Source organism: Malaya genurostris, chromosome 2 (assembly GCF_030247185.1).
Source record: "Malaya genurostris strain Urasoe2022 chromosome 2, Malgen_1.1, whole genome shotgun sequence".
In the NCBI taxonomy this organism is placed as follows: Eukaryota; Metazoa; Arthropoda; class Insecta; order Diptera; family Culicidae; genus Malaya; species Malaya genurostris.
In genome coordinates this window covers 30,910,130-30,929,948 of record NC_080571.1, presented here as the reverse complement: position 1 = coordinate 30,929,948, position 19,819 = coordinate 30,910,130, and the positions used below count along the sequence as shown (strand labels likewise).

The 19,819-nt window shown below is 38.9% G+C and overlaps 1 protein-coding gene across 4 annotated transcripts in view; it reads right to left on the bottom strand.

Annotated features, from left to right (window-relative positions):
• LOC131427767 (axin) overlaps nt 1-19,819 on the bottom strand; it is a 59,947-nt gene that overhangs the window by 5,080 nt on the left and 35,048 nt on the right. For 3 of the 4 annotated variants that reach the window (XM_058591229.1, XM_058591230.1, XM_058591231.1), the window contains 7 exons: nt 9,025-9,401; nt 1,965-2,743; nt 1,220-1,348; nt 903-1,005; nt 711-833; nt 415-637; nt 20-332 (listed from right to left, as the gene is read on the bottom strand). In XM_058591229.1, coding sequence (XP_058447212.1) covers nt 20-332; nt 415-637; nt 711-833; nt 903-1,005; nt 1,220-1,348; nt 1,965-2,743; nt 9,025-9,111 — 1,757 coding nt within the window. In that variant the 5' untranslated portion in view covers nt 9,112-9,401. The remainder of the gene's footprint in view (nt 1-19; nt 333-414; nt 638-710; nt 834-902; nt 1,006-1,219; nt 1,349-1,964; nt 2,744-9,024; nt 9,402-19,819) is intronic. The other variant, XM_058591232.1, reaches the window with a different exon arrangement.

Below are 19,819 nucleotides of genomic sequence, written 5' to 3'. Positions count from 1 at the left end.
AATCGAAAATAAACAGTACCTTCTGGCTTCATCATCCAACCGCCTGCTGGACTCTTGCAATAGGTGGGTAGTATTTCCGGCCGCCATGTCGGCTTGCATCGCTCGAGACAGCGGCCGGGAACTGTTTGTACTCATACTCGGCATATCCTTACTGCTGTACTTGCTCAAGGTGTCGGTCGAAAGTAAACTAATTCCACTATCAGTGTACACCGAGGGCCATTTATTGTTCAGCGGTTTGTTTCGAGGCAATGGTTGTGGCGCTGTAGGACCAGCCATATTCAGCGGGTGACCGTCCGGCATCGATTTCGAATGCCGTATAGAGGATTGTGCACCTGTGTAGCAAGAAAAGAGGCAGTTGTATGGCGATGATGCATTACGAGATGTATGCAATTTCTACTAGGGGTTTTAACTTACTCATGGAACCACCTCTAAAGTTGCTTATATCGGAACGCCGCGATCGATTTGTGGCTGGACAAGGGGACATAATGTCCGGTGATCGACTTGGTGTTAAATCAGACCATACCCTCGAAACGTGTTTGTCCAGAATATCCTGATCGTTGTCGTCCTCTACCAGGAGTTTCTGTCGAATGGCATCAGCGAAGAATGTATTACTCTGAGACCTATCCATCTTGTCAATCTGCAAAAAGTGACAAAAGTCGTATTAACGGAATGGTTTTTGTATTTCTTGTGTTATCACTGCCGTGTCTTACTTTTCGAATAACTTCCCCTTCTTTTTCCTGAGCTTGCTGTACCGCTTTCAGTTTTTGCATAAGTTCCATTTGGAATTGCTCAGCGGACAGCACTTTCGGATGTACTCGTTGATTTCGAGGTATCTGTGAAAAAGAGTTGAGTTTCATTCGTTAGGAACATTTTCTACCGGTGTTTTTCAAGTAGAATCTTACATGCTTCAGATTATCATTGAAAACGATATTCTCGTTTATTTGCCTTTGCTCCATAGCAGAATGCCGAGTAGGATGTCTCCGTTGCGTGTGTGACTGACCATCACTGAAATGAAACAAAAGTTGGCCAAAGCTCAGTACGAGGGATCGAATGGCGGTCACACATCAGGGATGCTAAGCCACAATAAGTTCAAGTGAATCTACAGAATTCAAACTTCGAAAAAACGAATTCACTAGACTTCATCGTAGTCTAGAGAAGCTAGAGTCAAGGCTGTAGCCATCGGAACAAGACAAACACAAATAAAATAAATACTACTTACAGGTACATCGTCGGCGGTGGCATCTTATCGGATTCCGTTCGGCCCGAGCTGAGACTGGCCAGCTCCGAGTCACGGCGCGAGACCGGGTTATAGGATGCATAGTTCATGTACACAGAGTATCCGTTTGCTCTACATGCAGAAGGTGAGTTTTTGGTTCCGCCAGGAAAGTGTGGCACAATACATGAGGGAAGGAAGTATTCACACAGCGGAATGGGATCGGGGCAAGGAAGATTTATGCACGAGGCGGCACATTAGGTGACGGCCATCATTAACAAGTATGGTAGAAAACGTGGATGGATCGAATGAAAAAGGATTTCAACGAGTGGGCAAGCGGGAAGCACAAAACGAGCGCATGCGTTTTGAAAGGAACAGAGGATAAGAGTACAAAAATATGACCAGAAAAAAAGCATCAACAGCGCACACAATAACAAAGGATGGTACAATATTCGTGCGGGCACACACACAGGATTGGCGATGTGAACAAATGTGTATGAAAATGAAAAAAAGAAAGAAAAATAAATATGATCGAATTAAAACATAGATAAATAATAATAATACTATAGCTATCAAACATAGCGTTATTTTGACGTGAATGACATTAGCTGTCATTCGTCAATTTTTATTTTAAATTAATTACTAAATAGTCTTAACTATTCGATAAATACTGTCAAGCCTAATTGCTACCGTGTATAAATAAGTAAAACGCATTCGCAACTATCGCCGGAGGTCGTATCATTCCACTTACCCGGGAGGTCTCATCTCGAGGCGGCGCTCTTGCGTGGCCATCAGTGCATCCTTCGTCAGGGTCATCGCGGGTTTGCTACTGCCAGCAGCGCTAACACTGGAAGTAACGGATATGCTGCTACCGGCAATACCCGGCCCCAGAGCGCCGTAAAGTTGCTCGATCGAATCGGCATTGACTAGTTCGGAATCTTCGTGCAACGTTGGTAAGGCAGAGGAACTGGGCAGGATTAGTTCCGACATGGAACTGCTGTTGGTCATCGAGGAGAGTGAACCGGTTGATGCTCCCGACATCCCGAGCGGAACACCGACGGTGGCACCGCTACCGCTGTTCGTTTGCATATTTTGGATATAATGTATGTACAGATCGGATTGCAGGAAATTCGGATAAGTCGTGTTGCTAATGACGGCAGCCACATCCGCCTGCATTTGATCGAAAATATCCGGCGTCAATAAATATTCATTTTTGAGCCCCGCTTTGATCATATTGCGCATTTTTTCACCAACGTGAAGCTTGGAACCGCGGGGCGCTCGTTTCAGGAAGCGCTTGTATATTGCACCGATAAGCTGGATCATCTTGTCATTGTCGCTTTGCTGTTTGAGACCCTCGCAGGCGAAGTAGAAATTGAGCTGGTTCGAGTGTTCGTCGCCCTGCTGCTCGACGAAGCGCTTGAACAGCTCCGCACCGTCGACATCTTCCAGCAGGTAGGACAGCTTCTCCGACCACCGATAGTAGTTCGGCGGCGAATCGCTGGATCTTTCCGAGTTAAGGGTGTCGGTCATCTGGAAATGGAAACGGTAGAGAGAAGGAAATGTTAGTAGATATTTTCGGGAACTAATTGAGATAAACTGTGTATATATAAGTAGTAAAAAAATCGACATTTGGCCTTTTATTACTAGTTTTAAAAGAGCGTTATCAGAGATCATACGACTTCATTCGAGAGTTGAAAACCAAATCCTAAGACTAGCGCATTGATTAACAAAGTGAATCGTACTAGGAGGCACAATTTCATTTTAGATGAGATATATTCAATTTTCAGTAGCTGAGTTTGTAATGAGAAAGACCATTTAGTTTTCTGAAAACTATTCTAACAATAACAAAATTAAATATTATTATTAAAAATATTCGAATACATTCAGATGCAAACATACCAAACATACTCCATTGTTGTTTTTCAAATGAAGGGTGTAGTCGTACTTGGTCCGTTCATTATATTTTATGATGTCAAATTTCTCCACTAGAAGATTGGTAGTACCTATTATCTTTCTCCGGACAGTACCAGCCTAGATGCCGTGGGGAATCCGGTGGAAAAAATGAGCCTAGAATTAGGGGGCCACTGGATTCCTGCTTCCATGTCGTAAAAGGTGACAATTGCAGGAGTTTCTTTTTCCTTTCAGTTATCAGATATTTTCAACGTTTCACTTCTGATTTACTCTATTTTACTGAATTATCTCTTCATTCAAATTCATTCAACTTACCAATTCCCGGCTAGCTTCGGAGAAAAGTTTTATTTGGTATGTTTTCTTCTTCCATGTTATTGCTTGTCTTTCAAGATTATAAATTGAATGAGAAAAATCCACTATTGTGCAAATCAGTTAATATTACGAAATTATGAATAGCAATAACATATATCGGTATATTGAATAAATAGTAAAACAATACTTCGATAAATTAATATTTTTTTCTCGGTAGTCGGCTGCCCAGACCAACCAAAATAACCAATTAATTATTTCAATAAATATCCCAGGTCACATCATCTAGTAATTCCCGGTATAATTTCAGCTAATCCCGATCAGTAACGGAGTAGCAACCAGGGGTGGATCGGTCAAGCTCAATTCTCTGTCAGTCGATGGATAAAAGCACTTTTAGTTTGTAATTATTGCATGAATATTTCTCGCAGAATCAAGTGAACATTAAGTAGTAGTATTTATCTTTCAGTGTCTGCTTTTCGCCTTCCTTATTATCTATTACAAAATCTACAATATTATCACTTGATTCTGACGGTTCTAAGTCACATCCGGGTAGAAAACTGATGTTACGAGTTTTTAATGAAAAACATTCCTCTAATAACGCATTTTCTTACCATGATCAACTTTCATATGAGAAGACTTATTTTTCTTGATTTGGTTTCTTTTGATAATAACAAATTGAGCAATTATCATGATTTCCGAAAAACAAAAAAATATTTGTTTCATGTTTTCTTAATCATGACAACAGTAAAGAATTTCTTTCCGTGCAGGATGGGATATCCAAGTAACCAATAAGCGTCAAAACAATGTCGTATATTTACTTTATACACATACATAGAATTGCCATTAACAACTCATCATGCTACTATAACGCTGATATAAAGGGTGATTTTTAACATGTATAGGATTCGATTAAAAAAAAATTTGAGAAAATTGATGAAATCTTTAAATTATTGACCAAATGACGATTCATGAATAAATTGTAGATCAAACTGAACAAGTTTGACAATGACACAACATACGAGACATCTGTCAAAAACAATCTTGCCAAAAAGATACCAGCAAAAATCACCCTTTATAAAGCTGATAAAACCACAAAAGGTGAAATATGTTTTAATCCACCTAGTGGTATACTGGTTCCTTTTTCATATTACTCATGCCTTCAAAAATGTTACTGTGGAAAGTTTGTTCGGACGTAATCTATCAGGTGTACAACTTTGCTTCCGCCGTTTTTCGATAGGTGGCTGTACCGGTTGTGGCTAGTCAAAATACATAGATGATAATGCCTTTAAAGTGAGTGTGTACACTGCCTAACGAATTGTCACCGCCGTTTCAGTGACAGTTGTTCTTGTTTTCGTATTATTCACGCTCGAAAATGTCTGTTTATGTGCCCAATTCTCGCCATTTGCGGGAAGTTTTGTTTTTTTGTTACAATTCGAAAAAAATGCAGCTGAAGCGCATCGAATGCTCTCAGAAACTTACGATGATGCTGCTCTAAGTAAAAGAACGTATCGGGAGTGGTTTCAACGTTCTGAACCTTCAAAGATGAACAATTAGAAGCATTACTTGATAAAGATTCGTGCCAAACCCAAGAAGAGCTTGCCGAATCGTTGGGAGTGAGTCAGCAAGCCATTTCAAAACGTCTCAAGGCCCTGGGCATGATTCAGAAAGAAGGAAACTGGGTGCCGTACGAGTTGAAATCGAGGGACATCGAGCGCCGTCTATTTGTATGTGAGCAACTGCTACAAAGACAAAATCGTAAGGGATTTTTACATCGAATCGTAACCGGTGATGAAAAGTGGGTTCGATACGACAATCATAAACGCAGAAAATCATGGGTAAAGCCCGGGCATGCTACTTCATCGAAGGCAAAACCGACTATTCAAGGTGCCAAGGTTATGATTTGTATTCGGCGGGATCAGCTCGGTGTGATTTACTACGAGCTCTTAAAACCGGGTGAAATCATCACAGGAGATCGCTACGGAACGCAACTGATGCGCCTTAGTCGCGCGCTAAAAGAAAAGCGGCAACAATATCAAGAGCTACATGACAAAGTCATCCTCCAACACGACAATGCTCGGCCTCACGTCGCAAAAGTGGTCAAAAAATACCTGGAAACGCTGAAATCGGAAGTCTTACCCCACCCGCCGTATTCCCCAGATGTCGCCCCTTCTGACTTCCACCTATTCCGTTCGATGGCACACGACCTGGCAGAACAACATTTTCAAACCTTCGAAGAGTTGGAAAAATGAATTGCTTCATGGATAGCGTCAAAAGAGGACTCCTTTTTTCGAGCCGGGATCCGAAAATTGCCGGAAAGATGGGAGAAAGTTGTCGCTAACGACGGACATTACTTTGAATATTACATCTGCAGGCACTTTTTTCGCAATAAAGCTTTTAATTTTGGAAAAAACTGTGGAAGCAAAGTTGTACACCTGATAGCACAATCTACAAATCTTTTTTACCGTGTGGCTCTGGAAGTAGTATCGACAACAAATTCAGGAATTCCGTATGAAACCGTAAGACATTTCCTTTGAACCTATAAGTTTGTAAAACAATAGATTTGACTACCTTTCTTATTTTCAATACTTCCGGAACCGGATTCCGAGGACCCGAATAGTCAAAATTCGTTCGTATGAAAAGCAACAAATATGACATACAAATTAGAACAGTTATGAACCTTGTTAAAAGGAAATTTTCCCTCTTTTACTTTAGGGGGGGCGGTATAAAATTTTTAACGCTTAACCCAGTAGTTCCGGAACCAGAAGTCGGATCCAGATTAAATTCATAAAGGACCATAAGACCTTTTACTTGAACCTAAGTTCGTGAAAATCGGTCAAACCATCTCTGAGAAAATAACTGAGTTCCATTTTGGAGAATTTGATTTTGGATCCTGAATCGGAAACCACGATAAACCGATAGTTTATTTGATAGGCCGTCTACAAACAATGCCTAACGATTGGATTAGTTTCGAGCTCAGTTTAGAAAAAAATTTACGTTTCGCCTTTCTCATATAGAAAGGTTATGCAATCACTTGGTTTTCCTCATCGCTTCAAGGGACGATATAAAATTTTCAACACTCTTCACCTTGCAATTTCGGTAATATCCGGATGACATAAATTGAAGTTTGGTCACACTATATCTGGGGGAAGTGAGTGAACAATCACAAATTAAAATTTTTACACTAATCACCCTGTGATTCCGGAAACGTAAGTCGGATGAATTTGAAGTTCTAGTATTTTCTATGGCATCTTAAGATCTTTTATTGGAATCTAATTTCGTTTTCGATTGATGCCAAACCTAACCCAGTGTCCATCTTGACTGCTGTCAAACCGTTTGTTTGAAGCTAGTTTCGAGCTTAGTTCCAACGTTGTTCCTTCGATCGATTCAGTTTCGTACCTGGTTATTATATCAGGTTTCCTCAAACCCCCGTTGCTAAGAGCAACCCCAAAACTGTGTTTGTTTGATTAAGCTACCCTGGGTCAGTTTCATTTTTCTCAAGCGAAAACGACATAAGAGTGAGAAAATCGGTTTAGCAAAATCTCCGAGAAAAGTGAGTGCACAAAAATGACATTTTACGTACTGATTCGAATGCTATACGATAATCGGCCCTTTGGGCCTCTTGGCAAAGATCGGTTTTCATAGTGATTGTATAACCTTTCCATATGAGAAGAGCAAAAATCCAGAGAAATAATATTTCATTCTGAATATTTATCATAGAAACAAAGGCTTTACTTAAATTTCAGTTTGTTGACGTGTTTCCAATTAACAAACCAAGCGAACTTGCGTTTCTGTTACTTTTGTATATGTAATCCAAGCTGAACAGCATGAGCAACATGAAACATGCTTTGTAGTAGGATTATTATTAATGTTATAATGATTATCATTGTAAATAAGTTTCATAACAGTGTGTGTGTTCGGTGCTGGTTTTCGTTGCCTTTATAGCATGTACTAAATTGAACAAGAGATGCATCGTTCGTAAAGGCGTGTTGTGTTTCCTTCTTCCGTACCAGCACGTACCGGTTTTGTATCGTAACTTTATATGATGGCTGGAAAGTTTTGACACTTATCGTCCTGTAATTGCGTAACCGAAAATCAGATTCGGATAAAATTTCACTGTAGCACTGTAACAGTTCGGCTGAAAAGTTCGTATCGTTTAATAGAAACACACATTTTTTTGTCAAAATTCGTTTTTATTATTCAACATAATTCCCATCAGAGGCTATACAGCGATTATAGCGATCTTCCAACTTTTCGATTCAATTTTTGTAGTACGATTTGTCCTTTGCCTCAAAATAGGCCTCAGTTTCAGCGATTACCTCTTCATTGCTTCTAAATTTTTCACCAGCGAGCATTCTCTTCAGGTCTGAGAACAGGAAAAAGTCACTGGGGGCCAAATCTGGAGAATACGGTGGATGAGGGAGCAATTCGAAGCCCAATTCGTTCAATTTCAGCATGGTTTTCATCGACTTGTGACACGGTGCATTGTCTTGATGAAACAAAACTTTTTTCTTCTTCAAATGAGGTCGTTTTTTTTTAAATTTCGTCCTTCAAACGCTCTAATAACGCTATATAATAGTCACTGTTGATGGTTTTTCCCTTTTCAAGGTAGTCGATGAAAATTATACCATGCGAATCCCAAAATACAGACGCCATAACCTTACCGGCCGATTGTTGAGTCTTTCCACGCTTTGGGTTCGGTTCTCTACTTATCGCACTTTAGTTCCGGAACCGGAAATCGAATCCGAATAAAATGTTTAAACATTCTTGAAGAACTACACTGAAAATCATTTTTACCTATTTTTAAGGAGAAATCACTCATTTTCGAACTCTTCTATCAGTTACTCAAAATTAGGTCGTTATCTACTCAAACTTTGACAAAAGGCAAGAGTGTATAAGACCTTTCATTTGAATCTTCGTTTGTAAAAATTGGTTTAGCATTTTCTGACATTTTAAGTGCACATTTTTTCCTTAATTTTCACATATTACCCTGTAACTCTGGAACCGAAAGTCGGATCGGGATGAAATTCAAGGCTATGAGACCATAAGACCTTTCGTTTGAATCTAAGTTTGTGAAAATCGGTTCAGCCATCTCCGAGAAAAGTGAGTGTATATGTTTGTTACATACATACACACATACACAACCAGACATTTGTTCAGTTCGTCAGGCTGAATCGAATGGTATATGACATTTGGATCGAATTGCTTTCACAGGTATCTAATACGCCCGATTTGACTCCCTAAGAGCCAAATTACCTGGTCTCGAATCTCAAGAAAGGTTCATCAATGAACATTCGTTGATAAAACCGTTTTTTGAACCCCATAGCTTTCGAAAAAACGGCGCGTATCGCCAATCGGAAACAGAACAGACTGGCTTGGATCATCATTTTTTAGAGGATTAGAAGAATAAAATGATGACGACGCACTACATGTAAAATGAAGTCAGTTCTATTGGACACTTGAAATATCCGGGACTCTGAGTGGTCCGGTACCAAACTGGCGAAAGTGCCGAAGAAGCCTCCGATAACAACGGTTTGCCGAGTGCACTAATCCTTTTTTATTAGTGATGTGTAACAATCTTGATTGAAACTCACCTTCCGACGACTTTCCTTTCCTGGGACAGGGGGTCTAGGTCCACTGCAAGTAGTGTCATCAAATTTGTGTACGTTGTACTGACTCATCGGGGAACTGTTTTCCGGTTCTCTAATGGACGACAACAGCGGAAGACGGACGACTGTACGAATAATTCCGTTCCTTCAATGATTATCACTACATCGAACGCCGATGATGAGACATTGGCAGGCTTCGAATTAAGGATAATTCTCTGGTTGCAGTTGTAAGTTTTTTTCTGTTGTTGTTGTTCTCGAGGTTTTCCCAGTTGAATGTGATAATCGACAAATGCAATCGTGTGATTAATTTGGTTGATTTGCACGTGTATGTTTTTCGAAGACTCCGAAAGGTTGATAGATGTCTGAAAAAGAAAATGCAGAATTACAGTGTTATTAAACTTTATTTTGAAGATGAAAATAAAGACATTATGTTGGTTGCAAAATTTAAGCAATTAGTGTGGCTTACAAGGAGGAGCGCAGCTTGCCACCATAATGAAAATGTTATTCGGATTCTATTCATCCGTCAATCCCAATCATGTTATGTTCTTCCGTATATTCCACGCTCGGATTCATCTATACTTTTTTCTTTCATTGTTTTCTACCCTGTCAGATTGGATGCACCCTCTAGGGTGCTTTCGCTGTGTTGAGAGTTGAGAGTTTTTCATATTTATATTATTACAGACTAGTGTGAATGTCTTTGCACAATCTATGAATATTTTCAACTGGATTCAATAGTAAATTTGGCTTTAATTTTTTAGACAGAAGCATAAGAGTTCATAAATATCTGGATCCCAAAGCATGGCAGTAAGAAAAATAAAAATTGGTACCTGAACAGAAACTCGCAATATATGTAAGTGTAATTTCGTCTGTCCAATTTTTTTCAGCAGCCAGTGTACTGCTTGAGCCACATCCATCCATAATGTGGACGGTAAGGAATCAAGAGCACTTCACTCTTGCGAAGGACGATGAATGCGATAACTCACCCTCTTTTGATGAATTAAAAACTCAAAAGCGGCAGAGAAGAAAAAAGAACAGAAATCTGAACCCCGTATGACCCTCTAGGCTGTGTACCTACTTCAACATTTGCTTGAAAGATTCCGTCCCTGTTTTCTGTCCTCCCGTGTGGTAGGGAAAAAAGGCACAAATCATGCAATTGGTTGGTCGAGATAGGCGAATCGTATCATCGGAAAGAAAATGGCTGTCGACGATTGTTTATCGGTTGGAATGCTCTTCGCGTGTCAGATTTTCTGGTGACATTTTTTTTGCGCGGAACTATTAGTGCTTTATCTGAACAATAAGATTTCTTGAAAGGGGCGTTACTAGTTTGCTTGACAAATGCCGAGCTATCACATTTTATTGCGTGGTTGGTATATTTTTTGGGAGCAATAAGTCCATTTTCATGGTTTAATATCCAAAGGTTCATCATATCAGTTCCAGTTGGTTACAATTGTACTTCGTTTTCATCATTTAATCAGAATCAATTGTCTGCGCTATTGATATATAAATTATTTCCAATTGAGTTAAGAAAGAATATACTTTTCACTTACTATATTTTTAACGCAATAAACAAGAGTCAATACATATAGGAAAGGGTAATAAGTTCGTAGGATATTTATCATATTATTATTAGAACAAAAAATTGAAGCCCATGGTTATCGTTAAATAACCATTCATAGGCAAACAGAATTAGAAGTATAATATTTGATATTTGAATTTGATTGAATGAAACATTTCTGCAGTTCGGTTTAGATTTATTTCTGGAATTGAAATTCTTTGACTGCCATCAAGTTAAATTATGAAGTGCCCAATTTTCTGCTTCCAGTAATACACGTGGAATACGGAGAATATATCGGTTTCTACTAGGGAAAGTGATTACAGGGTGACAAGTCGATTGCCGATTTCATGTTCCCGATTTTCCCGGTTTGTGAGATAAAAATTCCCGGTTTCTGAAACAACCTCACTCTAGTGCATATCAGAGAAGCAGGGTTTCAGTTACACGCAAGCGACACATAAGAAAAATTGTTTCAAACTTCCTAAAGTAAACGCTTCCGAAAGTGCAAGTGGAAATGTTAGTTTGATGGAAAAAATAAAAACAGCATGATGGCACTGCGAGTCTAACACGATACCGGTAATTCGCCTGCAAACTCGTCTGATCAATGATCGAAATCTTCAGAAGAATTTTCATGCTCTGATTGTGATGGAAACTCAATTATTGATGAAGTCATGTCAGACAAATTTTTTTTAATTCGATTGGGCGTAGCGTGATTGGTAAGGCAATGGACACAGCCTACCTGGATTCGAGTCCCAACCCCGCACATAGGGCCAAGACGTTTCTCTGACCCGAGAGGCGAATGACCACGAATAATGTTAAAATCTCTACATTCGAAATAAGAAAAAAATCTCATCCAATAAAATCCAAATCATTCAGTAATAGCCGTTCAACCGAGAAGGTTGTGTATAGAAGCGTACAGTTTAATAACGCTGGTTAGTTTACACGCGTTAAATACGACAACGGTTGAACTACAGGTAGAGACCTGTTGGCAGCAGCCGTTAAAACGTAAAATCGTGCTGCATAAGAGAGCCCTAGTGCTGGGCCAAGCTGGTGAAGGAAACAACAAAGGGCGTTTCCCAAGCTCTACCCAGGCCACAATATACAGCCACAAGTGCTGAGCAGGAGAGTGCAAAGGCACATTGAAGAAGAAGAGTGCAAAGGCACACAGAAGCAGGAGAGTGCAAAAGCACACCGGTGCGAAGGCACTTCGGTGCAGAAGCATATCGGTGCGGAGCACAAGGAAGAAGGAGACAAGACAACTCGGTCTTTCCACTGCCATACAACACGCAGGTATACACCGGTGACCTGCGCTGGTTGCAGCTGGCGAAGACAAAAGTAAATCGGAAATCGAGTGGTGCTGGATGTCAGGTAGCAGTAGCATCACATCCAACAATCAGCAACCAACAAGAACATCTAGAGCAACGAGGATCTACACGGCAGTGCAACGGAGATAGACAACAATTTCAAGGTAGAAGTTTTTTCTTTTCCTTTTGATTGAGTACTGTGTAGTGTTGGTTTCATTTTTTATTTTAAAGTTTGATTAAAAATTTTAATGTGATGGATGAATCCATGGACGTAAATCCTAGCATGAATCCTATACCCCCACGAACGAAAAAATATCAGGAGAGCTCTTCTGGGCCTTGGATAGTCTTTTTTAGACGTATATCAAAGCCATTAAACATTTACCAAATTTCTAAAGGTTTGACATCACGATACTCTTCAATCAAAGAGATCATAAAAGTAAATAACGATAAAATTCGTGTTGTGGTAAATAATTTGAAACACGCGAATGATATTGTCTCTTCGGAACATTTCATTAAAGAGTATAAAGTTTACATACCCTCCAAAGATGTCGAAATTGACGGTGTTGTTACCGAAGCGAGTCTTTCGGTAGATGATTTACTCAAGCATGGTGTTGGTCGTTTCAAGAACTCTATGCTTGAGGGTGTGAAAATACTGGAGTGCAAACAACTGTACTCAGTAGTTCATGAAGAGGGAAAAAAAGTTTATCGCCCATCAGACTCGTTTCGAGTGACATTTGCCGGGTCTGCGTTGCCGTCCCATGTCTATGTCGATAAAATTCGCCTCCCTGTTCGGCTTTTTGTTCCAAATGTAATGAATTGTACGAACTGCAAAAAATTCGGACACACAGCTACTTACTGTAGCAATAAACCAAAATGTATTAAGTGTGAAGGACCTCATAAAGATAATGATTGCAACAAGGAAATTGAAAAATGTATTTATTGTGGGGAAAGTCCTCATGAGGATATTTCATTATGCACTGCATTTAAAGTGCACAAAGACAAAATTAAGCTTTCTTTAAAAGCACGGTCTAAGCGCACATATGCAGAAATGCTTAAAACGGTCATTGATGTCCCCCCTTTGGAAACCGAAAACGGGTTTTCAAATCTAGAGGAAACAGAGGACTCTGACTCTGACGAAAATAGTGAAGGTAATTCGTTTATCACTACCCAAGGGTCAGTTAAGAGAAAGAAGTCTTCTTCCAAATTACCAAAAAAGACACCTAAAGTCAAAAAAAGACACCTCAAAAAAAGATCCCCGTGTTAAACAAAAAAAGTCAAAACCAAAGACTGTGCCTCCTGGTTTGTCAAATTCACAAACCAATCCAGGATCTAGCACAGAAAAAGGTAATAATCCTGTGGGCTCCATTTCACAGCCACCAACAGGATTACTGAAGTTTTCGGAAATTGTTGAATGGATTTTCTCAGCATTCAATATATCTGAACCCTTAAAGACCCTCATAATGGCATTCCTTCCAATAGCTAGAAATTTTTTGAAGCAGTTATCAGCTCAATGGCCAATTGTCTCAGGTTTTGTATCTTTTGATGGATAATTTATCACCCGCCGCAAATGATACAATCACTGTCCTGCAGTGGAATTGTCGAAGCATCATGCCAAAACTTGATTCATTTAAAATTTTATTGCATAGTCAAAAATGTGATATATTTGCTTTATGCGAAACATGGCTTACTTCAAACATAGCTTTAAATTTTAATGATTTTAACATTATACGGATCGATAGAGACTCTCCGTATGGTGGAGTGCTTTTGGGAATTAAGAAATGCTGTTCCTTTTATAGATTAAACATCCCTTAAACTTCTAGTATAGAAGTTGTTGTTTGCCAAATAAACATTAAAGGCAAAGATATTTGCATAGCTTCGGTTTATATTCCTCCAAAAGCACAAGTTGGACAGCGACAGCTTAATGAAATGGTTGAAGCCCTTCCTGCTCCACGATTGATTCTGGGGGATTTAAATTCGCACGGAATGATGTGGGGTTCCGTTTACAATGATAGCAGATCATCTTTAATACAAAACATTTGTGACAATTTTAGCATGACGGTATTAAATATGGGTAGCATGACACGGATCCCAAGACCTCCTGCACGCCCAAGTGCATTAGATCTATCTCTTTGCTCAACATCAATTCGACTAGATTGCACCTGGAAAATATTGCCTGATTTACACGGTAGCGATCATTTACCAATCATCATCTCAATTAGCTGTAACAAATGTATTGCTAATTCAGCTAGTATTCCATATGATTTGACAAAAAATATCGACTGGATTAAATACCAAAGTAGAATCTCTAGTATTTTGAATTCAATGGAAGAGCTCCCTCCACTTTAAGAATATGACTTCCTCATTTGTTCGATTCTGGAGGCAGCAGAACAATCCCAAACTAAACGCTTTCCTGGGCCAACGACTAACAGAAGGCCTCCCAACCCCTGGTGGGACAAAGAGTGCTCAGAGGCTAAACTCGCAAAACAAAATGCTTGCAAGACGTTTCTAAAACGGGGAGGAGGAACTCCTCAGAATTTTGAAAAACTTATGGTTTTAGAAACCAAGTACAAGAGCATACTTCGAGCCAAAAAATGTAGCTATTGGAGACATTTTGTCGAAGGTTTGTCAAGAGAAACCTCAATGAGCACTCTTTGGAATACGGCCAGACGAATGAGGAATCGTAACGTGGGCAATGAGAGTGATGAATACTCGAACCGATGGATATTTGACTTTGCTAGGAAAGTTTGCCCAGATTCTGTTCCTACACAAAGCATTATACGGGAATCTCCTCCAAATAATGGTTTTATTAATAACCCATTTTCAATGATGGAATTTTCTATAGCACTCTTGTCTTGTAACAATAACGCCCCTGGGTTGGACAGAATTAAATTCAACTTGGTGAAGAATCTGCCCGACCTCGCAAAAAGACGTTTGTTGGAATTGTTCAACAAGTTTCTTGAGCAAAATATTGTTCCGCCTGACTGGAGACAAGTGAAAGTTATCGCCATTCAAAAGCCGGGGAAACCAGCTTCCAATCACAACTCATATAGACCCATTGCGATGTTGTCCTGCATCAGAAAATTGTTCGAAAAAATTATTCTACGACGTCTCGACACTTGGGTCGAGACGAACGGTTTGTTGTCAGATACTCAGTTTGGCTTCCGTAGAAATAAAGGGACGAATGATTGCCTTGCATTACTTTCGTCTGACATCCAAATTGCCTTCGCTCAAAAGCAACAAATGGCATCTGTATTTTTAGACATTAAAGGAGCATTTGATTCAGTTTCCATTGATGTTCTTTCAGACAAGCTCCACCAACATGGACTTCCAGCGGTTATAAATAATTATTTGCACAACCTTTTGTCAGAGAAGTGCATGTATTTTTCACATGGCGATTTGGCAACATTCAGAATTAGCTACATGGGTCTCCCGCAAGGCTCATGCCTCAGTCCGCTCCTCTATAATTTTTACGTGAATGACATTGACAGCTGTCTAGTAACCCCATGTACACTAAGGCAATTGGCAGATGATGGCGTGGTTTCAGTTACTGGGCCCAAAGCTATTGATCTGCATAAACCATTGCAAGATACCTTAGATAACTTGTCCGTTTGGGCTGTTCATCTTGGTATCGAATTCTCTGCGGAGAAAACAGAGTTAGTCGTCTTTTCAAGAAAGCATGATCCCGCGCAGCTTCAGCTCCATATGATGGGAAGAATGATCCAACAGGTTTTAACTTTTAAATACCTCGGGGTGTGGTTCGATTCCAAATGCACGTGGGGAGGACACATTAGGTATCTGATAACGAAATGCCAACAAAGAGTAAATTTTCTTCGAACAATAACAGGATCTTGGTGGGGTTCTCATCCGCAAGATCTAATAAAATTGTATCAAACAACGATACTTTCAGTGATGGAATATGGATGCGTTTGTTTTCGTTCCGCTGCAAACTCTCATTTTATCAAACTTGAGCGAATTCAGTACCGTTGTTTGCGAATTGCCTTAGGCTGCATGCACTCGACACATACAATGAGTCTTGAAGTTCTCGCGGGAGTTCTTCCATTAAAAGATCGATTCTGGGAGCTTTCATCACGCCTGCTAATAAGATGTGAGGTGCTGAATCCCATGGTAATTAATAATTTCGAACGACTAGTCGAGCTTCGATCTCAAACAAAATTTATGACAGTATATTTTAACCATATGTCACAGGAAATCAACCCTTCAAGATATATTCCTATCCGTGTCAGCATCCTAAGTGCCCCTGACTCAACTTTATTTTTCGATACATCCATGCAGCGCGAAGTGCGTGGAATCCCGGATCATCTACGCTCGACGGAAATCCCAAAAATATTTTCAAGTAAGTTCAGGCATATTGACTCTGAGAAAATGTTTTACACGGACGGATCGCGAATTGAAGAAGCGACAGGGTTTGGTATGTTCAACAATAATGTTTCGGCCTCATTTAGGCTTCAAGAACCTGCATCTGTTTATATAGCAGAGCTAGCAGCAGTTCATTATAGTTTGAGTGTAATCGTCACATTATCTCCAAACCATTATTTCCTCTTCACAGATAGTCTGAGTGCAATTGAAGCCATTCGCTCAATCGCTGCTGGCAAAAATGAACCGTTTTTCTTGGGTAAAATAAAACAGTGTCTGAACGACATATTGAATAATAATTATCTAATCACTATAGTCTGGGTCCCGGCTCATTGCTCCATTCCAGGCAATGAAAGAGCCGATAATTTAGCCAAACGTGGTGCTATTGAGGGTGAAATTTATGAGCGACCGATTGCTTTCAACGAATTCTATAGTTCGTCTCGCCAAAGAACACTTGCCAGCTGGCAAGCATCTTGGGATAGAGATGATCTGGGTCGGTGGATGCACTCAATTATTCCGAAAATATCGACAAAGGCATGGTTCAGGGGACTGGATGTGAGTAGGGATTTCATTCGTGTGATGTCCAGACTCATGTCCAATCACTACACGTTAGATGCACATCTCCTTCGAATTGGGCTCTCCGAGACTAATCATTGTGCTTGCGGAGAAGGTTATCGGGATATTGATCATGTCGTTTGGACATGCGTGGAGTATCGTGATGTCAGATCTCAACTAATAAATTCTTTGCGTACCCAAGGTAAACTATCCAATATCCCAGTTCGAGACATTCTTGCTTGTCGTGACCTTTCAAACATGAAACTTATTTATCATTTCATAAAGAAAATTGGAGTTTCAATTTAATAAAGGCCCCTTTTAAGACTTAGTTCTGATCCCAGCTGCGTCCATGAGTTCAACCAATAGCTAAATTAGAATAAAAATTATGTAATGATACAAACAAACTCGAAACAGTTTATGAAATTATCAACAAAATGTCTGAAAATAACAGCTTATTTTATAATTTATAGAAGTTAATCGTTTGGTTCAAATAATATTTCCGAGTAGATTTCATAATTAATGACGAGTTACCTAAGATGATATTTAAGCTATAAGAGAATATGTTTTAATAAATTCAAAACGTTGTGACTATGTTAGAATTAAATTAGGATAAGAATATTATGTAAAAGTGATGCTACGGCGAAGAAAAACTTATGTAAACTGCCTTAAGAAATAAACGTATTTATGGAAAAAAAAAAATAAAATCCAAATTAAAATCACTAGATGCACATATACCTACACGGAACGACCGAAATTAGCTCTGCGCCTAATTCGTATTACTGTTTTCGAATTAGTTGATTTCAACAACAAAATTTCCATAATAACAATAAAATTAGTTGAAATTGAGAATTTACTTTGCTCAAAAAAACTCTTAGTTGGCGAATATCCTGGACACAAACCAGCAATATTTCAATCCAACACGAAATACTCATTGACAACTAATTTTTTTATTTAAATCAGAAAATTTGTTTGTTTTTACGATATATCCATAAATCAATTTCTAAACCGATATGTAAAAATGACGTAAACTCTTAGTGGAAAGTGTATTTATTCAAAATTTGTGCGCATTTGAAGCGATTGTGCGTAATAATGTTTTTACACGGAATTTCGAATGTTGCACTCTAATTGTACAAGTCAAATGATGTTTTTTGTATCTTCCAACCTTCCGGGCTACGCCATCCGGTGTACTACTTGTATTCGGATTTTGTTTTCCGAGTGCTCAAAGTTTTCAGTGAGAGAGTCGATTTTGCGAAGTCGAATGAAGAAAGCAGGGATTTAGAAGAAAAATTTTCAAAAAGAAGTTTATGTTTCGCTTATGTCTTTTTCTCCAATACAACATCGTATTTATACCTGCTAATGTAGCAAAGACTACCGCGACTGAAGTTTTTTTCGGTAGTAGTGTACCATCTAGTGGCTAGTAGTTATTACGGTGTTAACGTTTTTTCGGTGACAGAGCGCCATATAGCTGCAAATTGCAGAAAGCAATTCAACCATTTATATTGGTTGAAAACAACGTTTTATTTCTCTAATTCAACTAAAAATTAGTTGAATGGAAATGAAGTGTGCCTTAGCTAAGAAATGACAGCACGTTTAATTGGTGAATTCAACTAAAAAAATAGTCATTTTAACAAATATTTTATTATTATTATTAAGGAAATTAGAATTAAAAATCTAAATTAGCAAGAGTAAGATTTATTTTTGTTGTCTCAAAATATAACTAACTAAAATCAGAAAATCAACTAATTTTTTCGCCAAGATGCTGATTTCGGTCTTTCCGTGTTGAAATGAGCAAAACCGTTCTGTTGCCACCCCTGACTCTTCTAAAACATAATTTTTTTTTCTACTGTATCTTTTAGCTCATGAGCAATAGGTACATCCGTCATGCCATCTCATTTTTGAAATGCGGTATGTTTACAGTTCCAATGCGTTTTTTTTCATAAATACGTTTATTTCATAGACAATACACATAAGTTTTTCTTCGCCGTGGCATCCACAATACATAGTACTTTCAACCTAATACATTTCGAATATCATATTATTATTTTGGTATTCATTAGTTAATCTAAACATTGTTTTTATCAAGCGATTTGCTATTATAAATTACATTAAATAAAATACATTGATCAGTTCATCACTTTTATTTGATATACTCATGGAACTCATGGAAGAGAAAACAGTCGAACATAAAATAAAATTTAAATTGGAACTCCGATGGACTTAATGAAATGATAAAGAAGTTTCATGAAAGGAAGGACAAGCAAGAATGTCACGAACTGGGACATTGGATAGTCTAATCTGACATCACGATATTCCACGCATGTCCAAACGACATGATCAATATCCCGATTACCTTCGCCACAAGCACAATGATTAGTTTCGGAAAGTCCAATTCGAAGGAGATGTGCATCTAACGTGTAGTGATTGGACATGAGTCTGGACATCATACGAATGAAATCCCTACTCACATCCAGTCCCCTGAACCATGCCTTTGTCGATATTTTCGGAATAATTGAGTGCATCCACCGACCCAAATCATCTTTATCCCAAGAAGCTTGCCAGCTGGCAAGTGTTCTTTGTCGAGACGAGCTATAGAATTCGTTGAAAGCAATCGGTCTCTCATAAATTTCACCCTCAATAGCACCACGTTTGGCTAAAATATCGGCTCTTTCATTGCCAGGAATGGAGCAATGAGCCGGGACCCAGACTATAGTGATTAGATAATTATTGTTCAATATGTCGTTCAGGCACTGTTTTATTTTGCCCAGGAAAAACGGTTCAGTCTTGCCAGTCATGTTTGAGCGAATGGCTTCAATTGCACTCAGACTATCTGTGAAGAGGAAATAATGGTTTGGAGATAATGTGACGATTACACTCAAACTATAATGCATTGCTGCTAACTCAGCTATATAAACAGATGCAGGTTCTTGAAGCCTAAATGAAGCCAAAACATTATTGTTGAACATACCAAACCCAGTAGCCTCTTCAATTCGTGATT